This window comes from Aythya marila (assembly GCF_965140915.1).
Source record: "Aythya marila genome assembly, chromosome: 27".
NCBI classification, from domain to species: domain Eukaryota; kingdom Metazoa; phylum Chordata; class Aves; order Anseriformes; family Anatidae; genus Aythya; species Aythya marila.
In genome coordinates, this window is record NC_139068.1 from 4,670,142 (window position 1) to 4,697,387 (window position 27,246).

Genomic DNA, 27,246 nt, shown 5'->3' on the forward strand with positions numbered 1-27,246 from the left:
TCCTTAATTTTGCTTGCCTTCAGCCTATACAAACTCCTAAACTACTACTTGTTAAATTTGCAGATAGTATTTCCTCTCGGCGGCTGATGTGTTCAAACAAGGCTGATAAACCTATCAGCAGAAAAGCTCATCAAAGTGTTTGTGGGAGCTGCGTGTGGGAACACACTGCTCCAGGGATAAGTTACATTTTCTTGCCAGTCTTCCCAGTTTTTAGGAAGCGGATCTGTCATTGAAGTGGGGCACATATTAAACTAGTTTGTTTTAGAGTGAGTACATGTTGAGTTTAATTTGTCACTAGTTGCATGCTCCTTTCATTGAGCTCCAAACTAAAACTGATGATTTGAGCTGTAGCGCTGGTTGGGAACATTAATTATCCACTTCAGGTAGCTGCGCTGTAAGCTAACAGTTTTATCCATGTGCGAAGGGAACACTTTATCCGAGCTGGTGTAAGAAATCCTCCCCTTTAATAAACTTTTAATAAACAGCCTTCTGTGCTGTCCGATGGGAGACTGGGAACAGGCAGCGGGGCCAGGGATGTTCCTTGGAGGTCCCTGAGCCCACCTGGGAACCTGCTCCTGCCTGCGTGCGCGGGCCTTGGGACCAGCCGGTGTGGCGGCGTTTCGGCTGCTAGGCACCGATTCCCCTTGAGCAGGCTGACGTCAAGAGGCTGGATTTTTTCCCTTAAAACCCTGTTTTGACCAAGTTGTCTCCTCTGCTTTGAGCTAATGGTTGGAAATGAGCAGTGTTGAGTCTTTGCCCTTGGTTAGTGTGACCGCAGCTGAAGGAGCTTGGCTGGGATGAGAGGCCGGAGTCTGGGCAACCTTGTGTGCATCAGCGCTTTGGCAGCCAGGGCACCGGAGACTTTGCTTTGTATTTTGCTTCTTTGTTGTGTTTTTTAAGCTTGTCCAGGTGCTGTCTGTTTGGGAGAACTCTGTGTACACGTGTCCATGCCTGCCTACTCACCTAGAACAAGAGAATTTAAAAACCAAGCAGTACTTGTGTGTCCCTTTGGTGCTAATGATGGCGAGTTTCCTGTCTTGCAGCATAAACCTGACCTCGAGGTGTGCTTTAATTTCAGTTCTAGAAGTGAAGGCTTTGTAGTCAGACAGCCTGAGCTAGGGCTGGACTAGTTTGCTGGAAACTGTGGCAGAAAGCTCGGAGGGAGGGCACAGAACCTGGGTTAATGCAGGGAGCAGGAGAGGAGGTGCCGGTGACGTTTGTCTCAAGACCTTAACCTGGGGTCTCCCGCGGAGCTGGCTCGGTAAGGTTTGTGTCTGCCCAAGGGCACCCTGGACATCCCCCGGGTTTGAATTAGGCAGGCTTGTGTTAGCGTGGCTTTTGTTGCTCTTAAAACGGTTGTTGTTTAATATCTGTTAGATCAAGTTTTTGTTTTATGGGATATAGTTTATAGATTCTCATTTTTATGTGGCACAGGAATCAGGATGAAGTGGACCTTGCTGTGGGTGTTTAACATGCAGGCAGATGAGTGAAATGACAATTGCTTTCTTACAGTATTTTACTCTTCTGCTAAACATTTTCAGAACCCTCAGAGGGTTGGGGTGGATGGGAGGGCAGTTAAACAACGTGAATCTTATCTAGATTTCATTTCCTGGTCAACCTTAGAATATCCGTCAATAAACAAAGTAGGACAAACAGAACTAGGATTGCAACAGACAGCTCTGTGTGTGAATTGAGAGACTGCTGAACCAGTCACAAAATCTCCCTCCCTGCTCTTGTTCCTGGAAAATTCGCTCTCCAAGCAGGAGTGGCATTTGAGCCTTACAGTAAGATACTTAACTCTCAAACATGTATGTGAAAATGAGACAAAACCCAAATATTTGGTGCTTCTGCTGGAGAAATGCAAGTCTCAGAGATTGTAGAGAGAGTGAGACTGCTTGTCCTAAACCGAGTCAATTCATCTCTCATTTTTGTGATTTGTACAGGGCCAGACGTTCTCAGGCCTTGACACTTTTCTGCCAGAGCAGAACTGCTCGCTGCGTGGTGGTTTCCACTGGTATTTTAAATATCTCAAAAGATTCTGTTTACTGCTTCCTTTGGGAGGTGATTCGTTGTGGTGCGAGGAAAGGAAGGGAGGGGATTGATCTGTATCGTGTTGCTTTGAGGTTCCAAGCCTATAAAACGCTCTCTAGTGGAAGTGCTGTGTGACAGCACGTATATCAAATAGAAATTTGCCTGACTATAAGCTCTGATTCATTCAGATTTTCTGTATCGAGTATAATTACAACCTCATGCAGATAAAAGCTTTTAAATCTGTTGAAGGGCACCCTTTTCTGCAAGTAAGCTGTGAGGTTTTTTAATTGCGGTTGAGATTTCTAAATAGGAATGTGTAGAGTTACAGGAAAATGTGTATTCTGCCCCTGAGAATGTTATTCTTTACCATATGCAAATTTTGCTAAATCTTTAAAGATTAGTCTGAGACCTGTGCAGATTCATCCACCCTTCAGCTCTTCCCGTAAATGTGCAATAGAAGTTCTTCCCTCAATAAGCTTAAATTGTCATAATTGACTAATGGTGAAGGGAAGCCTTGGATAAGGCTTCAGCTTGTGGTAAGAGGTTTATATTTGCAATGAATCTTGACTAAATCTGTGAAAGTAGGGCAGGGTTTTCAGATGTGAAGTCAGTCTGAGCTAGAATCATTTAAAGAGCAAAGTACAAAGGGATATACTGACAAAGTGCTGTTGGCTCTCATTAGGGACATCTGCTTTCAGAACGCTGTATCTTACTCTGCCTTTTGAACTGCTGTATCTGTACAGTGAAATGTAAAGTTCATTTGTACATGTCCTATGGATTATTCAATCCGATTTTTTTATACTGTGGTTTAGAAAAAAGGGATGAAAGGTCTCCATTTATAAATCTAATTTAAGAACCAGTTTCTGCAACTGTAGTAGTGGAGTGTCAGTATTTCCTTCAGAAATTTTACAGGCTTAAACTTACTCATAGAAATTGAGTTGAATTATACTATACAAAGGGCAATTTTTTAATTTAACAAAATCTGCTCTGGCTGTTTGTCAAGAAAGAAAAGCAAGCAGTTATCAAATATCCTTGCTTATGCATAATATTACAAGCCTCCATTTGAAAGGAAAAGATTAAGCTTGGCTCAATTTTGGGATTTCTAAGATGTTAAATATAGAGAAGATAAATAGGTAAAACTTCTGTTCTTGCAGAGTAGATGATGAGCATAAAAGTTACGTGATAATATTTATGGGGCAAAATGTTGGGGGGGATAGGGCTTGCTTAAACAAAACTTTCTTTACTTACTGGATCCTGAATATTCATGGCATGAGCATCTACACAGGAGATAACTGTGTGTATAAATATACTGTATACACATCCACCGATCTTTGGTCAGCATTATACAGCATAGTAATTAAAATATTGTATTTCAGTCAGCTATTAACTAATAAGACAGTAGATATTGAGGTTTTATTTGGGGAGGAATTAGAACTTTTAGATACTTTTACTTGTTACCTTAACAGAGCCCCCATCTGTGGAAGGATTCCTTATAGAAGAAGTGGAAGTAAAATGTATTAGTACGTATGAAGGGAAAGTTTGATTTTAATAAAATTAAATACAGCTGCTTTTGGCAGCTTCTCTCACAGACTGGCAGCTAAAAACAACTTTATGTAGTTCGTTGAGCTTGGGGAAAAATGTCAGATTTATGCATTTTCAGAGACAGTATAATATACTGTTCTTTACAAGTTAACTTTTTCTATTAAAATAATTTGTGGATTATTTCACTGATATATGCAATCCTATATTCAGCTACAGTGTTGGTGGCACAGGAACTCTGGAAAAATTGTCCCTGCGACATAAAAGTTTTATTTATTGTGTTTTTCTATAGGTAAAGTGGAAAACTGAAGTTGGCTTTAAGTGTTTGCAATCTGAGAAATGATGTGAAAAAGCAGCTCAACTAAATGTACATTCTTTTCAATCTTTTCTTTTTTGTGTGAAGGCTTTTGTCTTTGTATCTTTGCATTATTTGTAAATGAAATGTAATAAAAGTTCAAATGTTTTTGTCTCTGGCTGCTTAGCTTTTTCTTCCTTAGTTTTGTTTGTTGTTTGTTTGCTTTTTGACTGAAGGTTTTCAGTGTTGAAATATTAGTGTTTTCAGTGCTCGTGTTTATAAAGAAATGGCAAAATGGAATTATTTTGGTTATCTGGCTTCTTACAGCTGTGAAAACTGAACTCCATGTTAGTCTTCATGAAGAAACTGCAGAGTGATCTAAAAGATGGAAAGCACTGTGCTAAGTCTCAGACTGTGAGCTATCTCCAGGCATCCCTGAGTTCTAAGTGTGTTGGTGACGGTGTAATGACTGTCTCTGCTTTTAGGTCAGAGGATTGGTCACGTCCTGGTCTGCTGCATAGTGTCAGAGCATTTTAGGATAAGGAGAGTCTGTCTTGTACATGTGAGCTGTTGGGTTTTCTGAAAGCAAATGAGCATGTAAGTGTGCACACATGCCTGGTTAAGTCATCACACATTCATGCTGTAACAAGTGGGTGTAGCTTTCACTGCAGTAAATCTTGTGTTACATTGGTCATCACTGTAGAGGTAAATGGAGTCAGTGATGCAAAAAAGTTTTATCCTACCAAGACTGTGCTTCTCTTTGTCTGAGAACGACCAACTCCCGCAGCTTGGGCAGTTATTTCACTGTTCTTTTGAGTGGAACTCCTCTTTTTCTGATGCTGTTGTATGCTTCTCTGTGGGAAAGGTTCATCTACGATCAGCATTCTGACCTAAGGGACAGGCGTGCTGGGCAGAAAGCTGTCATTCTGGTTCAGTGTTCTGTGTGAAGCGTAATTAAGTCGATCACAGCAAGGCTGAGTAGACGTGTTAGGTTTCAGTGTAAGTAAAAGGTGGATGGATGTTTAAAAAGGTGGATGCTTCAGCTGTCAGCATGGTAACACACCATCTCTGGCCATTTCAATTTTAGTTTCTTAGAAGCTATGTAACATCCCTTCAGTACTAAAGACATTTTGTATAGGGGGTATTGTACTTTGGACCGACTGATCTGCATTTCTTTCTGTTGGGGAAAGGGCGACTTAGCAGCTATTTTCATGACAGTCTCAGAACGGTGAATGGAGGTATTCTCAAAGCAAAATCTAAATGAGCCCGTTTGCAAAACTAGTGTTCTTTTTGCAGTTCTCTTTTTTACACTGTTGCCTCCAGAATGTGAAATTCAGATACAGATAGCTGTGGAGACCTGTGTTTGGTAAAAACACAGCTTTTGCCATAAGCCTTCCAGGAGGAGAGGAAAAGTTTGTTCATACCTAGCATGCTTACCTGAAAGATCTTGCAAAATCTGACTTTTATTTTCTCTTTTGGCAGACTGGAATGCTGCCGGGTAACTGTTTAGCTGGAAAAGGCTGGGGGTCACAGAATTGTAGGATTTAAGACTTTCCATGTTACCAATTACAGAAGCTCTTTGTGAGTGTCTGCCTTACCCAGCTAAAGTGAGCACCTCGTAATAGTAACGGCTTCAGTTTTTCCTGGTTCCTCAGCTATGTGTTGGACTCCTGGCATGGTGTCATAAGACAGACCAAGTGTAAAGCCATCACTTACCCTTTTGCAACTAACTGCCGCTAATCTGCAAGAACAGGCAGGACAGTCTAGCTAGCAGGACTTTCTTGAATGAAGAAGTGTCCCAGTGTATTTGTACTGCTAACGGAATTCTTAATTCAGCTGAGGGCTCTCCAGCAGTCATATTGCATTCAGCTTTTGAGGGTTTCTGTGTTACACATCTGTACTGGAAGAGATTTGGAAGAGGAAAGAGCAACATGCACGTGACCAAGAAGTCTGTTAGAGTATTTATTATCCAACATTCCAGAACAAAGATACTCTCCCTAAAGTGCTTTTTAAAAACATTTTGTGAGCAACTTGGACATAAGCTGCTTTCTGTGTCCTTTTCAGACTAGTGCTGTGTTTGCTTTGCAGTAGATCTTGAAAAGGAGAACATTTACACTTGAGAGCCTTTGAGTAGGAAAAAGATTCCTGGGAATCATCCATGCTAAACTTACTCAATTCCAGCTACTGCAGGTAGCTTCTCGGCACATCTTTCTCCATGTAGCGTAGAGAACTAGTGTTTACAGCAACATAGGTTTCTATTCACACTCGATGTCTACGCCTCTGCTGTTTCAAGAGGTTTTCATAGCATTTAGAGAAAAGTTGCTGCTGTAGAAAAGATGGCAGATAATGCAGTGACACTTGGTGCTGTGCAGAGTGCAGTGGTACATTACTTACAGTTCTTTATACAGTATACCAGAGGCAATAGTGGGGCAGCTGAGCACTTTTTGTTAAAGCAAATTTTGTTGGACAGACATTTAAAACTGAGGTTGGTCTTGCTGAACTCTGAATGTTTCATAGTCTTCTGGAATGGTATCTGAGGAGAAGGAAATTAAAGCAAATACAGTTTAGAAGTAGAACTGGAAATGAAAAACAGAATGAACTACTGCATGATATCCTGTTACAGTTTTATGTGTAGGCTGTCCAAGAACAGATTAACTTCTTGAAAGCAAAATGGCAAAATTTCCTGTATTTGACCTTCAAAGCTAACTTACCATTGCAGCGATAACGCAGGTTTGACCAAATAATGTTCTCCTGGGAGAAGCAGAAGACTCCAAGGCGTCCTCCTCGCATAGTTGTATCAAGGACAACTCCAGTGTCTGCCACTACTTCAGGGCCTTCATAGAAGCGAGCTCTGGAAGAGAATAAGCACATGTAGGACATGTGAGCCTGATAAACACTTAGAGAATTTGTTCCAGTCAGACGTTCTCCCTCCTTTTTACCAGAGAACTGTACTGGAGTTTTTTTTTTTTTTTTTAGTGTGTTAAACCCCCACTCAGCCATGCAAAGGAAAAATAATTTCCTTTGATAATTTAATATTTTCCTTTAATATAATTAACCCCGCTTACCTGATGTATCCGACTTGAGGCCGATGCTGCAGGAACCAGCGGTAAGATGTCTTGTCCTTCCAGCCGGAGTTGCGAGGGTCTTTCCACAGCAGTTTGACCTGGTCTGTGGTGTCCCCAGTGTGCCAGAGGGAATTGCGGAGGTACTCGCCTGGGCCTGTTTTGGACTTCACTGCCTAATGCGAAGAATAGACCGGTAAAAATGTGTGGATAAATAACTGATTGACTATAACTGTTACCCCATGTATGTGTCCGAGCAGCACAGCTAAGAAAAAGGCAAAAATCCTCTGACTTCTTTTTCAATGCTGTCCTTACCTTCAGCTGAATTCCAGGTTCTGCTACTGCTCGGAAGGGGTTTGCCTGCCAGTATGTCTGTTCCATCTGTTTCCACATGACCACATAAAAGCTGGAACTGTCCTGGTAGCCAAATATGAAGCCAGCATAATCATCATCTGTGGCAGTGTTGACATGGAATGTGCCCTCAAAGTCAACGCCATTGAATGCTGTGTAACCTGTAATTATTAGAAAAACAAATACTCTGTATTCTCGGGTAAAACGTAGGTCCATTTCTTTCCAAATTCAGATGGGAGAAGGTAGATTTTGCTAAGCTAAAGCTTAAGACTCAGCCCGCTACAAACAATATTTTCCCAGGAAGCGGATGGAATCGTTAAGTAGTGTCTGAAATACTTCTAAAAGCTGCACTGAGAAGTGCACAGTAAATGAGTGATAATTTTCCAATAGGATAAAAATAAGTGCCTCACCTACAGCCAGGCCAGGATCGCTGTTCATGGTTTGGACAATTTCCATGCCCTGTGAAAAGATGAATGTTGACTTATTAGTACGTTTCTCTCCAAACTTACTGACTGTACCCTTGTTGAATGAGCAGGGAGAGGTACACCAGAGGTGAATCTCTAGGGCTAAGGCTTTACTGAATACTAGCGTTAGACCCACAACGTCTTTCAGTGAAAACTGCACCCAGATTTATAGGGTTTTGCTAGCCAGGTCTGGTATAGTCTCCTACCTGGTTGAGGACAATCCAGTTGGGATCAATCTGTGCATCACCCTCAGGGTCCAGTACAACTGTCTGGAAAGCCCTGAAGTCTGTTAATGTCACTTCTGCGTTCTCTGGGCACACATCAATTCTATCAATCACCATGTCTTTGTCAAAGTCTTCTTCACAAAGGTTTCCAACACCATCACCTGAGAGCACAACGGAAGAAAACAAGTAGCAAGCTTTCAATTTCTCCTAGCTGTTGCACCTAAGTTTTACTTGGCTAGCTTTTAGCAGGCATAGTCAGGTAACCATGACTATGCAAGGTTAAGAGGTGTTTAGAGCATTGCTGCACTTTTCCTGTATGTTGGTTGTTAAGAAACCCTGACACTTTTTCTGCTGCTTCCAGGGATGCTGAGAGACACCTTGTCACAGATATAATCTTGTTGTCAGGATTATTGGAGATCTGAAAATGATGTGGGGCTGTCTCAAGTCAGAGGAGGTCTTACTTTCTGCCTATCTCCAAAAGCCAAACTCATGTAGTAGCCACCAGGAACGGAGGACCCCCACGCAGAGCTGATGTGCATACGTTTCCCTTACCGTCTGAGTCTTCTTGGCCAGGGTTAGGGACAAGCCGACAGTTGTCAGGGCCTGGGGGTTTCTCATCTGGAATCCCATCATTATCGTCATCATCATCGCATTCATCTCCTAGCCCGTCATTGTCTGTGTCCACCTGGGAGCTGTTAGGCACTGAGGGGCAGTTATCCCGTGTATCTTGGTGGCCATCCCCATCACTGGTGGAGAAAATACATTATACAGATGAAAAAAAACATCAGTGGCTAATCTTTAAATAAGCATGCCCTTTCTAGGAGCTGGGGTCCTCTACAAGAACAGCAGAAGTTGTTGATTTCAGCCTTTTAAAATCTCAAGCTATTAGTTACGCAAACAATAGATCAGAAATATTCCAGCTGTCATCTGTGAGCAAATCTGTGAGTGACAGCTAATGAAAAGCAAGCCTGCTGTCAGCAAGCTTACATCTGCTAGCCTTTGGGCAATAGTTCCACTGGAAAGTTTTTTGAAGTCTGAAGAAAATTCCCCCTCCCTTGTCTGAATAAAAAGACACGGATTAAGGCCGAGCTAGCTTGTCACGGTTACCAGTGCATGCCTTCCACCCCCACATCCCCAGGATTCATGCAACCTATGTATAAATTTTGCAGCAAGCTCTCACCTGTCCTGGTTGGTGTCACAGACATCTCCCACTAGATCGTGATCAGTATCTTTCTAGGAAAATAAAGCAGTAATTGTTTAAACTTCTTGTAGATCAATGGGAGAATTAGGCAATAAAGGAGAAACGAGAGAGACGTTAACCTCTGTGCCATTGTCATTCTGATTGAAAACTGAGCTGACAACAGTGGGAGAGCTCCTTCTGCAGTATTTACAAGTTGCCCTGATGAATTCAAGGAAAAGTATTTCTAAACCCAGATAAGTAGAGTAATAAGAGAGAGGGCCCGAGAGCAAAGCTGCTTCTTTGACTTTCTGCTCTACGCACTAGGACGTTTGATCTCAAGGGGCTGTATATGTTGCAGGATGGCAACTAAAATTTGTAAGTGGTAATTGTGGTGAGTTATTGGGTGTCTACCTTAGACAGATGATGTGAGCAATGTCTTGAGAGAAATGCAGCTGTACGACTGCTAAAGGGGGAGTGCTTACTTACCTGGTCTGGATTACTGACTGTTGGGCAGCTGTCACACACGTCTCCTACTCCATCGCCATCGCCGTCTTTTTGATCAGGGTTAGGAACTCTTTTACAGTTGTCCATTGGATTCTTGATCCCTGTAAAACAAGCAGAGAACCCATTAAGCCAACAGGGCTACTAAGATATACGCAGCAAGATCTCTTTTGGATGTAAGATGTGGCAAAAACGTAGGACAGATGAATTTGGGCAATAAAGCAACAGTTCTGATTTTAGTGTACATTTTACACCCTATATCTTAGTAGCTACGGAGGAAGGAAGACAGCGGCAGCAACTGATCTTAAAGCACATTTCAGACTGCATCAGGATGGATGGCTAAGCACGCTGTCGTGCGTGAACCTGAGAGGAAATGTCCCTAACTGCATTCCTTAGAGAAAGCTGAAGACCAGGAATGTGGCTTCAACCTGGCACCAAAGCTGTGCAGGAGTGAGTGGCCAAGAGGATGAAGATGAAGCTGTCTGCGGTTCCCTAAGCTATGACAGATTCTTTTTCCTCCAAAGTAGACGTCTACAAAATTATAAAATAAGTCAAGGTTAATCTTGGCTAGGTGACATGGAAGATTCAGACAGTGCCTTTTCAACGCCTGAGACAGGAAAGGAACAATCTAATTGGCAACCTGCATGACTTCACTTCCCGCTTCCCTGCATTTACACCAGCAAATCATGCTAGCGGGGAGCTGCTTGGCAGGAAGCAGCAGGACCCAAACAGCACTAGATGCATTGGAAATAATCTGTAAATAAATATGTACGTCTCGGGCCAGCAGCAGTTGTGATTTCTGGCTTTTGAAAGCAGGCTTTGTGCAAATACAGCGTCACTAGCACACAGCCCGTTTCTAAAGCCAGCCAGTGTTTTTTTTTTTTTTCTCTCAGAATACAGCCCTGACACATACTGCCTTGAGCGAGTAGCTTCTAACAAATTGGATATCCGTGTATTTCTTCACAAGTTGAAACTGCAGCACAAAGTACTGTCCTTGTCTGGGATGAGATCAGTTTGCATAGTACATCATCTTTCTGAAGCCTGAAACAGGTTTGACTTGCGACTGTGTGCAATAAAAATGCTAATAAAAATTGTTAGCATCAGCCTGAAGATAGATCTTTAACCCGGAGGGGACTGAACTGTGAAAGATACTGGCTTGACTGCTTATTGGGCATTTTAAGAACCGAGCTGTCCTTCATCCCATCAGAAATAAGCTGCTCTTGTATAGTTTAAGCCTCCAAAGGCTGGTACCTGCTATGAGGATCTATAGCTGCATGCTGACCACCTGCCTTGTTCTTAGATTGGTACAGCTGCACTCCTTTGAGAACATTCTCCAGCTGTTCTTACCATCTCCATCCATGTCATCGTCACACTCGTCTCCTTTCCCATCACCATCAATGTCCCGTTGGTCATCGTTCTTCACCTGGCGACAGTTGTCACAGGCATCACCGAAGTTGTCCTTGTCTGTGTTACGCTGGTCGGTGTTGCGCGTGTAGACGCAGTTGTCCTGCAGGAGAGAGAGACTTGCTGAGGGGACAGGAGCATGCTACCTTAGTTAGGGGGCAGTCTGCACAAACGGGTGTCTTCACACCATCCAGATTTAAAAGGAAGCATTGCATGCTACGACCTGCAGGTGCTCTGAATTCACATTAAAGATGCAGGCAGTTTGCTTTGCAGGCCCACTCGGTACATTTAGGTACGTCAGGGTAAGCTTTAGAATTCAAACCTCAGCATTTAATATCCCATCTCCATCGGCATCATCATCACAAGCATCTCCAATTCCATCCCGGTCTGCATCCTCCTGGCCAGAGTTGGGGACAGTCATGCAGTTATCCTGAAAGGAAAGTAACAAGAAAGTGGCAGGGTGTGCTGGCAAGCTGTGACTGTCACAGAGCCTTCCTGAGCTCTGAATGCTGCACAGGGCCTTGAAGGGGAGCCTGCCCCCAGATCAGAACTGCCCACTTCTGGTTAAGCATTCCTCTGATATGCTGTTTCCACCTAAACATGCAAGGACTGCATCTTACCTTGCGGCACTTCTTGTCAGAGCAGCGTAGCTTCTCATCAGGGACTCCATCAATGTCTGTATCCTTCCCACAGACGTAGCCATTCCCTGCCCAGCCCACAAGGCACTGGAAGACAGCAGATAAACAAAATGAGGCTGGTGGTGAGTCTCCTGGCCTCCAAAACTGAAGGTCTCACATCAGAATCAGCAAAAAACATTGCAAACCCAGTTACACAATGCTCTACAGGTGAAATATTGCCTGGAAGAGACATTTAAGCTGTAAATAGTACTTTTAAATAATTCAGATACAAGAGCTCTGCTTGTTCCTGAAATTATAAAGATGCAGCAGCAAAACTTCTTGGCTCCCCCAGGTTGCTTGAATGGCATCTCCCTTCCCAGCTGCATGTAATGCTCTGTGACTGAAAAATGTGAAGTGCTTCAGACAAAAAAAGCAACAGCCCACCAGAGGATCTGAGGTGCCAGGAGCAGTTCACTGCTGAGATGCACTACCACAGCTCAGGTGTTAATGGGGAGCAGGTCCGTGCCAGGAAGGCACGCTCTCCAGGAGAGGGCAGTGGCAGACCCAGGAGAGCAAGCACAGCGCAGGAGAAAGGGGAGCGAGCAGATCCCACCGGCAGGGATCGGGCCTTACCGCGCAGGAGATGGACCCATCGCGCTCCACGATGCACTGAGCTTTCTCGTGGCAGGGACTAATTTCGCCGTTAGGGCAACGTCTCGCTGTCTGGCTTTTGCAGCCTGTGATTTGATCCCCAACAAAACCAGGTTTACAAGCCCCACATTTGTAGGATCCCTGCGAAAAAAAACACAACAGGGAATTAACTGTAACGGGAGTCAGGGCAAAGCTTTCCTATAACTTGTCCTCAGCAGCTGCATTGCCACAGAAAACAGAGGGCCCAGAGCCCAGGGAAGAGGGAACTACACGAGGCTTTCCAGGAATATTTACCCGTGTGTTGATGCAGATAGAGTTTGGGACACAATTTTTGGCAGCACCTGTCTCGCATTCATTGATGTCAGTGCAAACCTGCCCAAGAAGAACAAAACAGACATTAAATTCACTCTTAAGCAGATACCTTGTCAGATTACAGAATTAGGGCATCCCTAGATGCAGAAGCAAAGCCCCCAGCACGCTGCACTAGGACTGAGAGCTTAAAGTTTTCCTTGAGACAAGCCTGAGCCAGATCCCAGCAACATTCCTGACCCCCGGGCAAGCTGTTCACCCTCTAGAAGTCACCAGAGATTTTAGCCGGGTGAAATAGCTTAGCTCTGAGCTGAGCTGTCAGAGTATCTGCTTACTGTAAAAGGACAGAAGAGAGTGAATGGAGCAAGAAGGTCAAAGACTGCCTCCTATGACCAGCTAGCAGCTCTCTAAGTAACACAACCATGCTTGCTTTTGGCAATATATTCTTATACTATTGTAAGTCTAGGTGTTTTCTTTTTTTAAAAAAAATATTATTATTTTTTTAATATTTTAATCTGTCTATATCTGTTTATGTGTGGAGGGGCTGAGTACCAAGTAGCTGTAGCAACTCGTCTGTGTCCTAGCACGAGGGACTCCCCCATCTGGCTTCACAGCCACGAAGGTGTCCTAGACGTGACATTCTGACCAGCTTAAATTCAGCAGAGGTAGGATCTTGGAGTGGAAGTTGCTTTGCTGCTGATGTGCTAGGACATCCTTGGCAAGCATATCCTCTCACTGCATCAGTCCTACCATCAATCTAATGCAATCATCTTGTATTTCCCTCCCATTTCTTTGCCAGCATCAAGGCCCTTGAATTAGTTACAGCTACAGAGGGGAAAGAGGTGATGCTTTCTGAAGGAGACAGAAGAATTTGTGCCTTACCTGTTTGTTGGCCCTGGCATAAGCTAGTCCAACGCCTTCGACCATTTGCCCCGTGAAGCCAGGAGGGCAGGGATCACAGCGGAAGCCAGGAGCAGTGTTAATGCACTGGACCTTCGGGAAGCAGGGGTTTGCATTGCACTGGAAACAAGAAAGAAGTTGTGGAGAGCTGCGACACAGGCTTGCTCAAGGCCAGCTGTGAAGGCAGCTCTAAAAGCAGGCCTTGCTGGGTGAGATCCAACTATTGTGCTTTTGTTTTCTAAAGAATAACAGAAAAATGCATGGAAGTAGCTGGCTTTCCTTGCAAGTGGAAAATGCAGCTTCTCAATCCGAGTTCTCCCAAATTCCAGTATGTCCAGACAAGTAAAACAAATCAACTTTCAAGACTAATTCTTCTTAGGTGACATCAATTGCCCAGGCAGAGAGCTGGCTTCACTACACACTTTCCTTCCTGGCAATCTCTGAATCCAGAGAGCTGGGTAATTTTTTACATTGATTTTGAAAGACAACAACAGTTGTTTGTTTACTACTCTGGGAAGCAACTGTCTTTCCAAAACTGATATTAATGCTTGCTTTATTTTCTCCAACACTATTATTTTTACTGAATTCTTATGTGCTGTGCTAGCAGATGCATGACATCAATGCAGCAGTTCCTACATTTTTGTGACTAACAGCTTATCATCAACCTCAAAATGTCCCATGGACCTTTTTAACTTCAGCTGTTTTTTAAAGCAAATTGCTATAAGATGATACGGTGTTGCAAGACACAGTTGCTTGATGGTTGAGTAAAGTTTTGCATACAGACAGAATAAATGTAATTGAGTGTCACATTTTTTGGAAAAAGAAAAAAAGAAAGAAAGAAAAACAAACAATATCTTCCTATCAAGGTTTGATTTACAGGCAGAAGTTAAGTAATTCATGTAGTGTGGTAAGATTTACTGCATAAAGGACTATTTGGGTAGCATTTCGTTCAGTTCCACACATAATAAATCTTATCTCTAACAACTCGTCAGCGATTAGCTCAAAAGATTTTAAGACCAAATGGGATATCCAAACTCACTTTCCTGTGTAGTGCAAACCAAAAGATTTATTTTGTTTGAGTCCCTGTATCTTTTAGAAACAAATGCCTTGCTAGACTGGATATAAAACCAACACAGAACACTGCTTGAGGCAGGGTGAGAAACAGACTTCGTTCCAGTGAAATGATGTTTCTGTTGAACTTCAGCTCCTGGGGGAATTGCAAGACTTCTCTTCACAACCACAACAGGAACCCACAACACTCCAAGAAAAGCGAGACCTTTTTGTAGCTCCCAGCCCATCCTACTTGTTTTTTTTTTTTTTTTTTTACCTCGTTGATGTCTGTGCACTGGGACCCGTTGCCTGAATAACCTGGGGGACAGGGGCCGCAGCGGAAGCCAGTGCCAGTCTCAGTGCAGGCCACTCCAGGGAAGCAGGGGTTTGGGACACATCTGTTAAACTGTGTCACGGTGATGCCAGGGCCTGACACCTCAGGGTGTATGCCTAGAGGACAAAAGGAACATTAAGGACCGAGTTGTCACTGCCAGAGCCTATCATAAGCTGGTCCCATTGTCTCAGTTAGAAGACTTCAGCGTGCCTCACACGCAGGGCATTTCCTTGCAGCTTTTCTGAGGGTTAGGCAGTTACAGCTCGGCTTTGTAAATGGAGAAAAACAAAGCCAGAAGCAGCAGATGGACAGATTTCTGACTCAGAGCAGACAAAAAAAAAAAAGACACACAAAGTCCAGAAGTCTTAGCTCCTGGTCCAAAACTCTTGTTGTGCTGCCCTCCTTGTTGTGTAATGCCCTTGGTTTTGGGGCTCCACAGAGACAAGTTCTCTCCCTGGTACCTCTACATCTCCATCCCACTGGAATACGGACTCAGACACCCAGCACAACGCACACAGCACAGGCTTAAGTCTGGGAACCACTGTGGAGGGCTATCAGCCAAAATCTCCCCAGTAGAGGCAGGCATCTTAAACAGGTCAGCTTGGTGCATAGCAGGAATAGACTCACATAAGGCTCTCATGCCATGGCATTATCTTTATCTCCATGGGGCTAGGAAACCTTCCTTCAGCCTGGCAGATGAGAAATCAAGCTGTTATTCAGACAAGCATCACGTCTAGGCTGGCATATAGCAATATGGTATATCTAAGCATGTGATGTGCAGGAAATTCTAACCCATATAAAATGCTGCTGCAGTCCTATTCAGAAGCACCATGAACAAAACAAACTTGTCCCCACACCACTGTGCACAAGCTTTCCTTGAAATTTTAGGCCCAACGCCAGGTTTTTGTCTTTATCCTCAAGACCTGACTTCAGAATCTAAGGCCCCTGAATCAAAATTATGGGCAGGAACTAAACTCCTACAGCTCAAGGCAACACGAAGAATTCATCTACACAGGAAACAGAAGTTCACTGAAGGTTAACTCAGGACTGTGAATAAACTTTCCAGAAGCTAGAGTTGTCACAAATCTCCCACACCCACTGCTCTAAGTGACAAGGACACTTTTTGGTCCTGCTTTCCCCAGTTTGAAAGCCCAATTAAAAAAAGCAAAACCAAAAACCACCAAACAACAACACTGTGCCACCACCAGTAGCAGCAAAATCTTCACTAAAAACAAGGCCTCCTCTCTTCATGCTTCTCTTTCAGGGAAATAAGAGGAGAAGCCCAAACGACTGCTGCGAGTCACGTTGTTCAATGTATGACTAAAAGAGGCTCAGGTTCTACAGCAAAGAGCACAGGAGAGGAACACACATAGAGCTGAAAACCAAGTGGGGAAGGCAGAGATCAAGTAACAGACAGAAAGTTCAAGACAGTTTTATGAGCAAGTTATTAAAACAATTGGTGTGGATGAATGCTTTTCTGTACTACAGGTCCCAGAAGCTTTGGCTAATCTCTTTTCCAGCAGTACAATCTCTCCAAGTGCAGAAATGCTTTTTGCTCCGCCCTTTGAGTGTACTGGCAAATAATACAGCATCTCCAAGAACCACGCTTTCTGAAAGCCAGATATACTGAAGTAGGTTCCAGTCCAGAAAAACCATTTACTGGGGAGCAGAGGGCAAAATCTACATGGGAGAATTTACAACCCTGTTTCTGAATCCTCTGTAAACACCCTCTTTGCTTGGAAGGTGACAACATTAGGATTGAAGGAACAGCAGATCAGTGCCTCTTGGGGGTGATGTTCTCTTCCACTTGGCTCATGGGTTGCCAGCTATATCCCACAGGATACCCGGTGTTCGTTCCCAGGCAATTCTAACACAGGCCATGGGCTGGGTTATTAAGAGACGTGGCTGGGCAGCTTTCTGCGCTAGAATGCAGCTACGCTGAGAAGTACAGCGTGGCACGTCACAGAACCACCAATAAAGCTTATTTTAGAAGTTGTGAAAGCGAGCAAACACTGAGGATTTGCTGGAAATATAGATGAGATTTTAATGCTAATTCTGCACCCCACGCTCAGCAAAGGGGTAAAGAGCTTCAACTGCCACTGAGCCACGAGAACAACACAGAACACTGGTCCACGTGTGCAGTATGCCTTGGGGTAAAAAAGGCATCACTAACATCAAGTATTCCTCTGTGACACTCAGGGTAACTGTGAAACAAGCTAATTCCTTTGGGTAGATGGTCATAGGTGGCATTTTACTACTTGTTTGGACACAAAGATATGAAACACTTGGAGGAGGCAGGTGAGTATAGGGCTCGGCTCAGTAACTTACCACAGGCATCACACTCCATGACTGCATTCTTCAGGTATGTTATCTCTTTAACCTGGAAGAAAACAAGAATCATCACTTAGCCAAAGGCTGAGTTTTGCTCCCATGCAAACTAATAGTGCCTTTGCCAGAAAGCAGGATGTCCGAGAGCACACAGCTACTTACAAGCAAATTAACTCTTACCCCAAAGTCTATTTTGCAGACTTTCAGGAAGCTCAGGTGGCTTGTTCTCCCTGCTATAAGTACGTCATTCCCTACTGGAGAGTTCCTACAGGCTAACTAGATAATACTATTCTATTGCAGAGGCAGGAAACACTCAATTTGCAAACACAGAAACAAGTGCCATGGAGGAAAATGAATATACTTTATTTGGGTCTTCTGCTCTAAAAGATGCTGTATTAACTGTCCTAGAGAGGTCTGCATTACCTGTAGACTGGGTGTTGCATACGTAAAGTCAGGAGGAGGTTCCCATGTTTGCTATTTTTGCAGAGGCATAAATAATCTCTGACCTTTCCCAAGCAAATTATTGGCCCTAATGTTCTTGCCATGAAGGCATTTTGAATCTATTCACAAAGGCTCCTTACTTCAGACTTCCTCTGATCTCCTCTAGGTTCCTCTTCAAGCTTCCTTCAATAAAGAGATAATCTGCTGCACTGGCAATGAAAAGATGCTCTTGCTTTTATTAAGAAAATAGTATGGGACAGGCAAAAAACAAGTGTCAGTCTCAAGCTAAAACTTTCACGACTCTGTGGCATCTTAGATAACCTAGCAGACTTCTTTCCTGAAAAAGCCTTACTGGCTATCTACAGCTGATGCTCAGGCACAATTCTGTGAGCACCCTTACACGCCCCGTGGACTTCATGTTTCCACTATTAAGACATTTCACTTTGTACTTGGACAGAAGCATCTGCTCATGTCTCCCTGCCAGCTCCCAGGTATAAGAGCAAGTTTTTATTCTATGTTGGATTCTCTCTTCCCTCCAGCATGGCCTGGGGTTGTGTATTTTGAACAGTTAATGCTGAGATGCACCTAATCCAAATCCCCAGAACATGTCCCATTAGGAGTGGGTGACAAGAGAGCAGAGGGGAGAAGTTGGAGTGCTGCTAACGAATATCTGAGGTTCCTTTGTGCCAAGAATTCTTCAGTCTTTGGCTCACGAGAGAAGACCTGGCCTTTTATTAATACTCCTTCTGCTATCCTTATTGCCAACATCCCAAGATGACGAATCAGGGAAAAGTAAGTTTAGGAAATCTTTGCACAGATTAAGGCATTATGAGCTGCCACCTTGGCTCTCCAGTGAATATGCAAGTTTGTCTTCTGGGGAGGGGTTTTCTTGAAAGCGCTGTTGAGAAAAAGGCCATGGATTAAAAAGAAGTAGGTGGCAAGAGCGAGAGAAAGAACAAACAGAAAAACTATATGGAGAATCAGTGCTAAGCTGGAAGGGAACACTGGAAATCATTGCTCCAGGCTGCCAGGAACCATGTCTGACCTGATTCCTAGTAAACACTGGGTATTTATGCAGAAGCCTGAAATCTGAGAGTAACTCCATGCAACAGATGTTTTTGCAGATTAGAGGCCGCCCAGTATGCACTGGCACAGAGACCCGTCTGCCATTCCAATTAGCTGGCAGGCAGAGGCTGCTGTCCTCAGCTCCCAGAATGGATAAAGGGAGAATGGAACCTTTTTCTGTACTTAAAAGAGAGTTGACCAGACAAACCACCATCTCCTCGTTAAAACGGGAAAGGATCTAAGCACCCAAGAAGTTCCAAAGTTCCTAAGAAACTACCAGAGCCAGAAAGGCTTAGGATTAAAACAACAAGAGGAAAGAATGAATACAGAGCTTGTTTAGATTCCATCTGACTTCCCTTTCCAGGACCCCAATAGATGGCTGAAAGGCCTCTTCCATCTTCCAAGTTTGGACGCTACTGATTTCATGTGCCCGCAAAACCAAGGAAAAAGTGACTTGTTTTTCCAGTTAAACATACATCCACTGTCAGTGTGTGTCTCTTTTTTCTAAGAGTTTGTTCTTCATGTATGCTGTTTTTCAGCTGAAAAGGTTCCAAGCAGCAGAATCTGCTGCTTGATCTCAGAATTACAGATCTAATGGTGAGATCACCTCTTGATCCTGGGTGTCACAGCAGTTATTCTACTGCTTATTTGACCAAATGCAAGAAGAGAACCCCCAGTCCCAGAACTCAGCACTTCAGGCAGAAGATTCAGTGATTGATCCCGAGGAGGATAAAAGGAGTTAGGTGCCTTTCTCACTTACCTGCTGTTTCAACAAGTCTCGAACTTCCATCAGCACACGGTTAGTTTCTCTCATCTCATCCAGCATTTCAGGACCAACTTCTACTCCTACCAAAAGCACAATGAATGGAAAAAAAACACAGAGGAGCCATGAGCAGTACAAACCAACTGATAAAATTAGCTTCAATTTAACATTAAAGATACAGAATCCACCACACCAGTTTCTCCCACATCCCAACTAGAAGTTGGCTTGGAAATAACCAAGTCTTGCTCTGGGCAGGGCAGACAGGGATCATCAGCCACGGCTGTCACTCAGACAGGTAACAGTTACCCCTCAGCAAACAAATTGGCCTGGCAGTCTGGCGGTTGCGGTAGCCGTTAATCTGGCATGGTCTGTGCAGTTCACACATAGGAAGCCTTTGCTGCCAAGAGCAGCAAATTAGTAATTCAGTGCTGTGGAAGTTACTATGAAGGGCACAGCTGAAGCGAGGCTCTTTGCTGAGTCTATCCTAGATGTGCTGCCAAGCACTGAACGTGGAAAACCGGCACATCAGCCACTGCATCGCCCGTTCTCAAGGTCCAGACTTTTTTCTTGCAGCATAAAGATGGGCTCTGTCCAGACAGTGGCACTGTCAAATTGCATTGCAGTGGGTTTGGGACACAAAAGGTCCATCTGCTCATCCACGCAATGCTGCAAACGCTGCAAAATCCTGTTTAAACTAAGCTGAACAAAGACTATAAATTATATTACAGGGTCACCTAGGGCAGATTAACATGAATTTCTGCTAGATTCTAGCCTTGCCTAGTCGACTGAGGCATGCTAAAAATCTAGTCTATACTCATCAGCTTCGCTCAGGAAGAACGAATGGAAGCAGCTCACTGTTTCCAGAAATATGTGTTAAGAAAATCTGAACCATTTAAAAACAATTGGGCAGAAAGTTCAACTCTGGCATTCTCCCGTCTGCCACGAGAAAGCACAACCTCATTTCTCAAGTTTTTTTCTAGATTAATTAGTCCTTTAACAGAAGTCACACCTTGCCTACCATATGAGCAAACTTTTATGAAGACAAGAATAGCAGCATGTTTGACAAATGGAAGGCAAATGTGCAGGGGAAAATAAGCTGGAGCTGGGGGTCTGCTTCCTCTGAGAATGAAGAATTTGCCAGTGCCAGAGCAGGACATCAGCCCACGCTGCCTCAGTACAACAACTTAGGCATTTTTATGTGACAAATGAGCCTGAAAGCCTCGTGGGTCTTCCCTGCACGGAACGGAGAGGAATTGATGGATATTTGTAACCTCTCCAATACATTTTGGTCTGGGAATTATATCAAAAGTACCGCAAATGTGTCATTCTAAGACAGAGGGAGTGAATGAAAGTGACATTTCTTATTTTATTGAAAACAAGAAGCTCGCATATAATTTTGAACTTCAAACGGAGGTTTTGAATAAACTCTGCATGAAGGCTTCAGGCAGCTTTTGTTATTCCTGGGAAGAATTTTCCATTCTTAGTAGCAAGATATATCTCAAAATAAACGATTTTTTTTCTTTTCTCTCTTTTTTTTTTTAAGGTTCAAATTTACAATAGTGAGTGAACTACTCAGGAGTGATTTCCAAAGTAAGTCTATGCACTTGCAGACATTTCCATTACTATGCATCCTTCTCCAAGGGTTCGTTCTCTCTGCAAGCACACACTTGAATCTGGTACACCACCCTTCAGGTCTGAGCCTGCTGCATCTCAGATCCTCTTAGAGCTGAGCATTCTCCTAACAGGCTGTTCAGAAAAGTGGAACTTTAATGAACGCAGCTAAGTTCCTAGAAGTCGGGGCTTTCCTAAGCTCTGTGTGCACAAGCAGAGAGAATATTCAAGACTTTTGCTTTTGGACATGCCGTATGAGCTATTTTAATTTAATGACATGCAAAATGCAGACTAAAATAAGTTGTCTCTTGCAGAAACACAACAAAATTTCCATTTGCCCTAGAATAAATGTTTTTCACTACTCAGGAGGGAAATGGGGAAAAAATCTAAGACTGAATATTTAGACAGTTCAGCTTCAAGTTTCATACAAAACTACAGAACCCCTAAACACTGCTTTCAGGCTTCAGAAGATGCAGCTGAAATGCTACCTCCTTCCTCATTCTCTGCTGCAAAACAGAATATTCATAGGAGGCTAGAAAGCACAGGAGTCCAGAAAACAGAGAAAATTAGAATTACTTACCTGCTCTTCTCTGCTGACATGATGAAAAAGGACAGGAGAGGCAGAGGAGAAAAACAAAGGCTAGAGCTGAAATCATCTTCGAATCTCCAAGCAGTGTGGATGTACAGGCTTCTCTTGCAACAAATTTTAACCTGCAGGTTTGCCTCTGCTCCCCATTAGTATCTGTGGTTTGCTATTTATGAAGTTGCATTCCTTCCTCTGAAGTTCTTATTCTCTGATGCTGGACGACGGGTGGACGTCATTTCTGGCTGCTAGTCCACAGAGAACGTTACAAAAGTAAACAATATGAGAAACTCATCAGGAGAGTAGCTTAATTTTTTTTTAGACCAGCTTGCACCAAAATAGGTCAGAAAATTCCAGAATTAAATGGATTTTTTTTTTTTTGGATCAGGGTTTTTATTTCTTCTTCATGGACACAGGATAGACGGATGATTCATAGTCCTATCCCTCACAGATTTTCCTTCTAAAACTACTCACAAGATCAGAAAAGCTATGAGACATCTGGACTTCACTAGAGTTTCAGAAAAGGCTCTTTAAACCCCCAAAAGGCAGTTTTACCACTCACACTTGGGGCAGACTTACTGAATCATCTTTCAGCTCCAAAGAGAAGCCATCACACTGTTTTCAGAAAGGTATCAGGCAAATGTGCTAGTCCTTAGAGGCTGATTCTTATTACCCCCCACCCAGGCTCATCTAAAGGAAGGATGTAGTGCAGAGATGGCAGCATGAAAGGAAGGGAGACTTTGCTGTTTCTTGAATGTGAAGGAACGAGTCTCAATCCAGCACTTTCCATCACTCAGTCTCAATCCAGCACTTTCCATCAGAAGACACAGAGTGGATTGAGAAATCTGTCTAGAGCAGCCAAAGAAAATTTGCCCAAAGAAAATCTTAAAGCTACTACATCAAGGAAATTGCAAGTTAAACTGTGACCTATAAAAAAGGTTAGTCTGGAGACCAGTGAAATTCCTCATCACAAATTCTCACTGTTTGATTGTGAAATCTGTCAGTATGTTTATCATGCAACATCCCTGGGGACACCACAGACAAGAAAAGCCCCAGAAAACAGTAGCTCAGTCTTTAAAGTCTTGTAGAAGCAGGATCTTTGGATATTTACACAAAGTTTTTTTTCCTCGTTTTGGCCTCAGACCTCCCATAATCAGGGAAAAACTTCCCATCCCTGTGGCTATGCACACTTCTTGAAGGTAACTGTGCAGTCTTGTAGACGCTGGTGAGCATGCATGCCCACTACAGTAAGCAAATATTGTTTTAGAGTACAGGACTGCTGCAGCAGACAGATTTTACATTTTCTTGCACCAAGCAAACTCTATAATAAATATAGAGTTAATTTGCTTGTGTTACCTGGGTGGCATTTGTATGATTTTGCTCTTCTGGCACGTCACCTCATGTTACACACAGTATGTCACTTCTTGTGAACCCACCAGAGGAATCAGCTTTGCGGGTTTATTACTTGTGGCAAGTAAAAGTTGTTTAGCTGGAACTCAGAACAATTGAGTTTCTCAGTTTTTAGCATTTTTAGGTGCTTCTGGACAAATCGAGACCATGACAACTGACTGGTGAAGATAAAACACATTGTTTTACCTAGATGGCCTGCAAGGGAGCCCAGTAGAACATGCTGTTGCAGTGGAGAGCTGTAAGCACAGTACTTACAGTACTTCAACAGAAGCGTCATAGGTCATTAATAAAGGACGGCTCTTGCCAGCTATCCAGATTTTTTTTTTCCAAGTGAGAAGTCATAAAGTTGAGAAAGAAAGAGATATAATTCACGTGGAATTAAGAATGAAGGGTCTCTTGTGAGGTTAGCCTGGCAACAATTCACATCAGATTTGCTTTGTGTGGAGAAATATGTGTCCTTATAGAATGATGAGATGATCAAACTCCTAGTGGAATGGGAAGGGAAGGAAAGAAAATGAAAGGGGAAAGGAGGGCATTTTTCTGAACACTTTCATCTGCTCAAAATAATAAGCCCTATTATAACACTATGAACTGGTGACCATGTTATATGTAAAATTCACTGTATTTTTAATTATGTCCATTATTTAATATCCAAATTAACTAATCAAAACCATATTATAGAGAAGTTAGATCATTTTCTTTGTTTTTACCATGGACTAAAGAAACTCAGCTAATTGACAAAAAGAAGAAAGCTCCCAAGCTCCCGGAGTGACTGCGAAAGACTAAAGGAAAAAAGGGAACCTTTCTCTTCAGAAGAGTATCTTGTATGGGCAAGTTGCAAGTCCCCAAAGTACTTAAAGCATTAAGGGCTACCAGCAGTGATGCTGGATCTCTTCACAGGTAAGAGAAAGAGAACTTTGGTGACATGGGCAGTCTGCAGGTTTGTCACCACCTGTTTTTCCCTCCTAAAGTCACTAATAACAAATTTATTAGTGGAAGCTGGAGAGTATACTGACCTCACTCACATGGAGCGTGTTACTTGTAAGTAACCTTGCTGTTAGCACAAGGTGAAAACTGCGTACGTACTTAGAAGCTGCAACTTCTCAAACATCAGGAGTGTTCACTGCTGAGAAATGCCTTCCATTTCCCTCAGCAACAACGAGTATGGGACAGCATGGTGACAGAACCGTGCACCTTATAGCTCACTTAATGAAATGAACCAAGGCGTATTGTATCTGCATTACACCAGTTATAAATATCTGACAAGTAAATCTTCTGCATATGAAAGCGGGGATCAGTATGTCTTGACATTCTTCTAGAAACCCAAAGCCACTTCTCTTTACTCTGCAACAGATTCTGGGGTCATTTCTATTCATTAATGGTAGCAAAATAACTGAACAGAGAAAAATGCAGCTAGTTTCTACACAGCTTTCTGGAGTTGAGCAAGACATGGTGACTCCACACGATGAGGTCATTCCTATCCTTATTTTCCTTGGACTCATTCTGCACTTTTCTTTATTCAGGTCTAATGACTAGAAATCCTTGTAAATCACTGCTCTAATGCAGCTTAAATACACAGTAGCAGATCAGAAAATGTTCAGTCGTGATGTGATTATTTCTGGGTGACAGTTCCTGTTTGAAAAGGACAAATTAAAAAATACCTGATATACCTGAACTTGTTATTATCTGATGGGGAAACATCTCCCAGATTTGTCAACACTATTTTTTAAGCATTACTGATAAAAATAAATACATAAAATTAAGCAGTAGATAGTGTTTATTTGGGCTTCAGCTTACCAGTATTTTTGCTCTTTGTGCAGTGCCAGGTTAGTTACACCTTTTTCCCTGACTGGAGCTGACATCACAAATGAAACCAGCACACAAACAAACAACAAAAAGAAAAGATCATGCTAGTTTAAAGTTTAAATATTTTCCATCTCTGTGTTTTTAACTAATGTTTGCCAGCTGAAGAACAAAAGTCAGAAGGAAAAAGTTATTTTTCAGTCTTGTAAGGTCAAGTTCTAAAAATAAGTGAAAAACACCTACACCCTCTGAAAGAGTGTGCTAAGTTTTACAGTTTCATATATATTCATGGAAAATACATAAGAAACAAAAAGTACGTAAAAGACAAACAGTAAAGATTTCAAAAATAATCATTTCCTTTTCCTCCCAATACAGGTTCAACAGTATCTATGGAGTTCTTGAGCAAGACTTTCTCCAGTGATGAAGACTTCACAACCACTCCAGGCAGCCTTCAAATGCTTTATGTTCCCACTGTCGATGTTTCCACGGGATACTATTTAAGCCCACTGCTTCTTTTCTTATTCACTATGCACTCAAGACAGCAGATTAGCTCCTTCATTGAAGCAGCATTATATATTTGAAAACTTGCATTTCCTGAAGCCTGAACTATATCATGATCAGTCATGTTTTTTGTTAAATGTCACAATGCATAAACTATCAACAACGCAGAAGGTACATTCTCTGTTCTGGTGGACTATAGGATTACAACTGAGGTTGAACCAACCTGACACATTCATGCACCACTCCTTTCTATTTCACTCTTGAGTAGATCAGTAACAAGACCAGCATGTTAAGATTTTTTTTTTTTCATCATCTACTTATTTTGAATGCTGTAGATGAGCATTGGCAAATTCTGAAGACAGACACCATGGACAGGACTGGACACTGAAGCTCAGCAGCGAGCAGAACCTTCAGTCTTGTCCTACCTCTCTACCATGTGTTCCTGGCCAAAACAAACCTCTATCTTGTGAAGTTTGCAAAACATGGTTTTACAGCTTGATTATGTACAAATACTTATTTCATCCGTTGCTAAAACACCATCTCAACAAACAAGATTCCTAAACGATTTGTGCTTAGAGCTATTTGCGGTCCTGAGGTAACAAAGTTTAGGTATAAACTAGGAATGTAAATAAAAACACCAGTGTGTTATGGAAGGCAAATTCATTATTTAACATTGACACCTACAGGGATGTAAATATTCCATGCAAATTCCATCCCTCAACACATAGTAACAGCCCCAATATGCCTCATTCTATTGCAAGATGCTATAATCCACTACAGGCCGTGCTTTTTTACACGTTTGAAGAGTTACAGCTTGCTGCAGTCTGGTTTATGTCTCCAGCTTTAAATCCCCAAGGGAAGTGAGGTACTGAAGGTCACTGAAGACCTTTTCTAAGTACTTTTATTGTTTCTTTCAATTAATCAATGGCAAACTGCAATGACAGAGAATCAAGCCTGCAAAATATAATAAATGGATATGGCTTCCTTGTGCACTACGTTATCATTCATTCTTCTTGTTGTTTTCTACCCTGCTAATGGAATTTGGCTAATAACAGTAAAGCCATTTACATGACCTAAAAAAAAAGGCACAGAACCCTCTGTGGCAACAGGCAGAATGACAAAACGCTCTACCACAACTGTGGTATCACAGTGGCTGGCACGCTGTGACAGGGGAGTCCCCTGTGAGGAAGCTATTGCCTTACAGCATAGAAAGTGGGGCCATCCTTGAAGCAAGATTAGAATTCCAGAAGGGTCAACTCTCCTGCTTATTTCTCCAATGCTGTTAGAAATCTGATGATTTTATCCATTCTCTAGATGGAAGTCTTACTTTTCAAGGGGACATCGCTTTTGCTTACAGAAAAACAGACCGTTTTCTTAGTTTTAGAATGCTAGAAAATACAAACAAAGCTAAGTTCGTGTATAAAAATCGCTGCTAAATAGTTTCTGAAAAAAGGTGCAGAGATGCCTTCCAGCGTCTGAGGGCCGGCTCCCAAAAATAAGACAGATGAGCTGAGAACACATTCAATCTCTTTGTTTTATCCTCAGCTCCTAGCCCCCAACCAACACAAGTAACCAGAAGCAGCAGGACCTGATTAGGATTTTTCCATTATTTTTGCTCTTCAATAGCCAACACAACAAATGCACACTTGATAAGTAGGAGACATTTGTAAGTCATCAAACACATATCAAGTAATTGCAGCCTTTACTGTCTCTCTCTTTTTTTTTTCTTTCTTTTTTCTTTTTTTTTTTTAACTCAGTGAATGCTGGAGTAGGGGAAAAAGAAAGTTGCTGGACTGAAAATTTTTAGGTGCATCATCAGGACAGATTTC

General features: G+C 42.6%; 1 protein-coding gene across 1 annotated transcript; it reads right to left on the reverse strand.

Moving 5' to 3' along the window:
* Positions 1–5,814: 5,814 nt before the first annotated feature.
* Positions 5,815–21,904, reverse strand: COMP (cartilage oligomeric matrix protein). Its single transcript, XM_082780282.1, has 19 exons — positions 21,701–21,904; positions 19,507–19,592; positions 17,241–17,292; positions 14,856–15,028; positions 13,511–13,648; positions 12,614–12,691; positions 12,302–12,460; positions 11,672–11,776; positions 11,374–11,481; positions 10,995–11,154; positions 9,633–9,751; positions 9,147–9,199; positions 8,519–8,712; positions 7,949–8,127; positions 7,689–7,737; positions 7,243–7,439; positions 6,931–7,103; positions 6,577–6,716; positions 5,815–6,398 (listed from the first exon to the last, which is right to left on the reverse strand). Exons 1-19 carry the CDS (start codon positions 21,774–21,776, stop codon positions 6,340–6,342), a joined length of 2,298 nt encoding a protein of 765 aa, XP_082636408.1. The 5' UTR covers positions 21,777–21,904; the 3' UTR covers positions 5,815–6,339.
* Between the last annotated feature and the right edge of the window lie 5,342 nt (positions 21,905–27,246).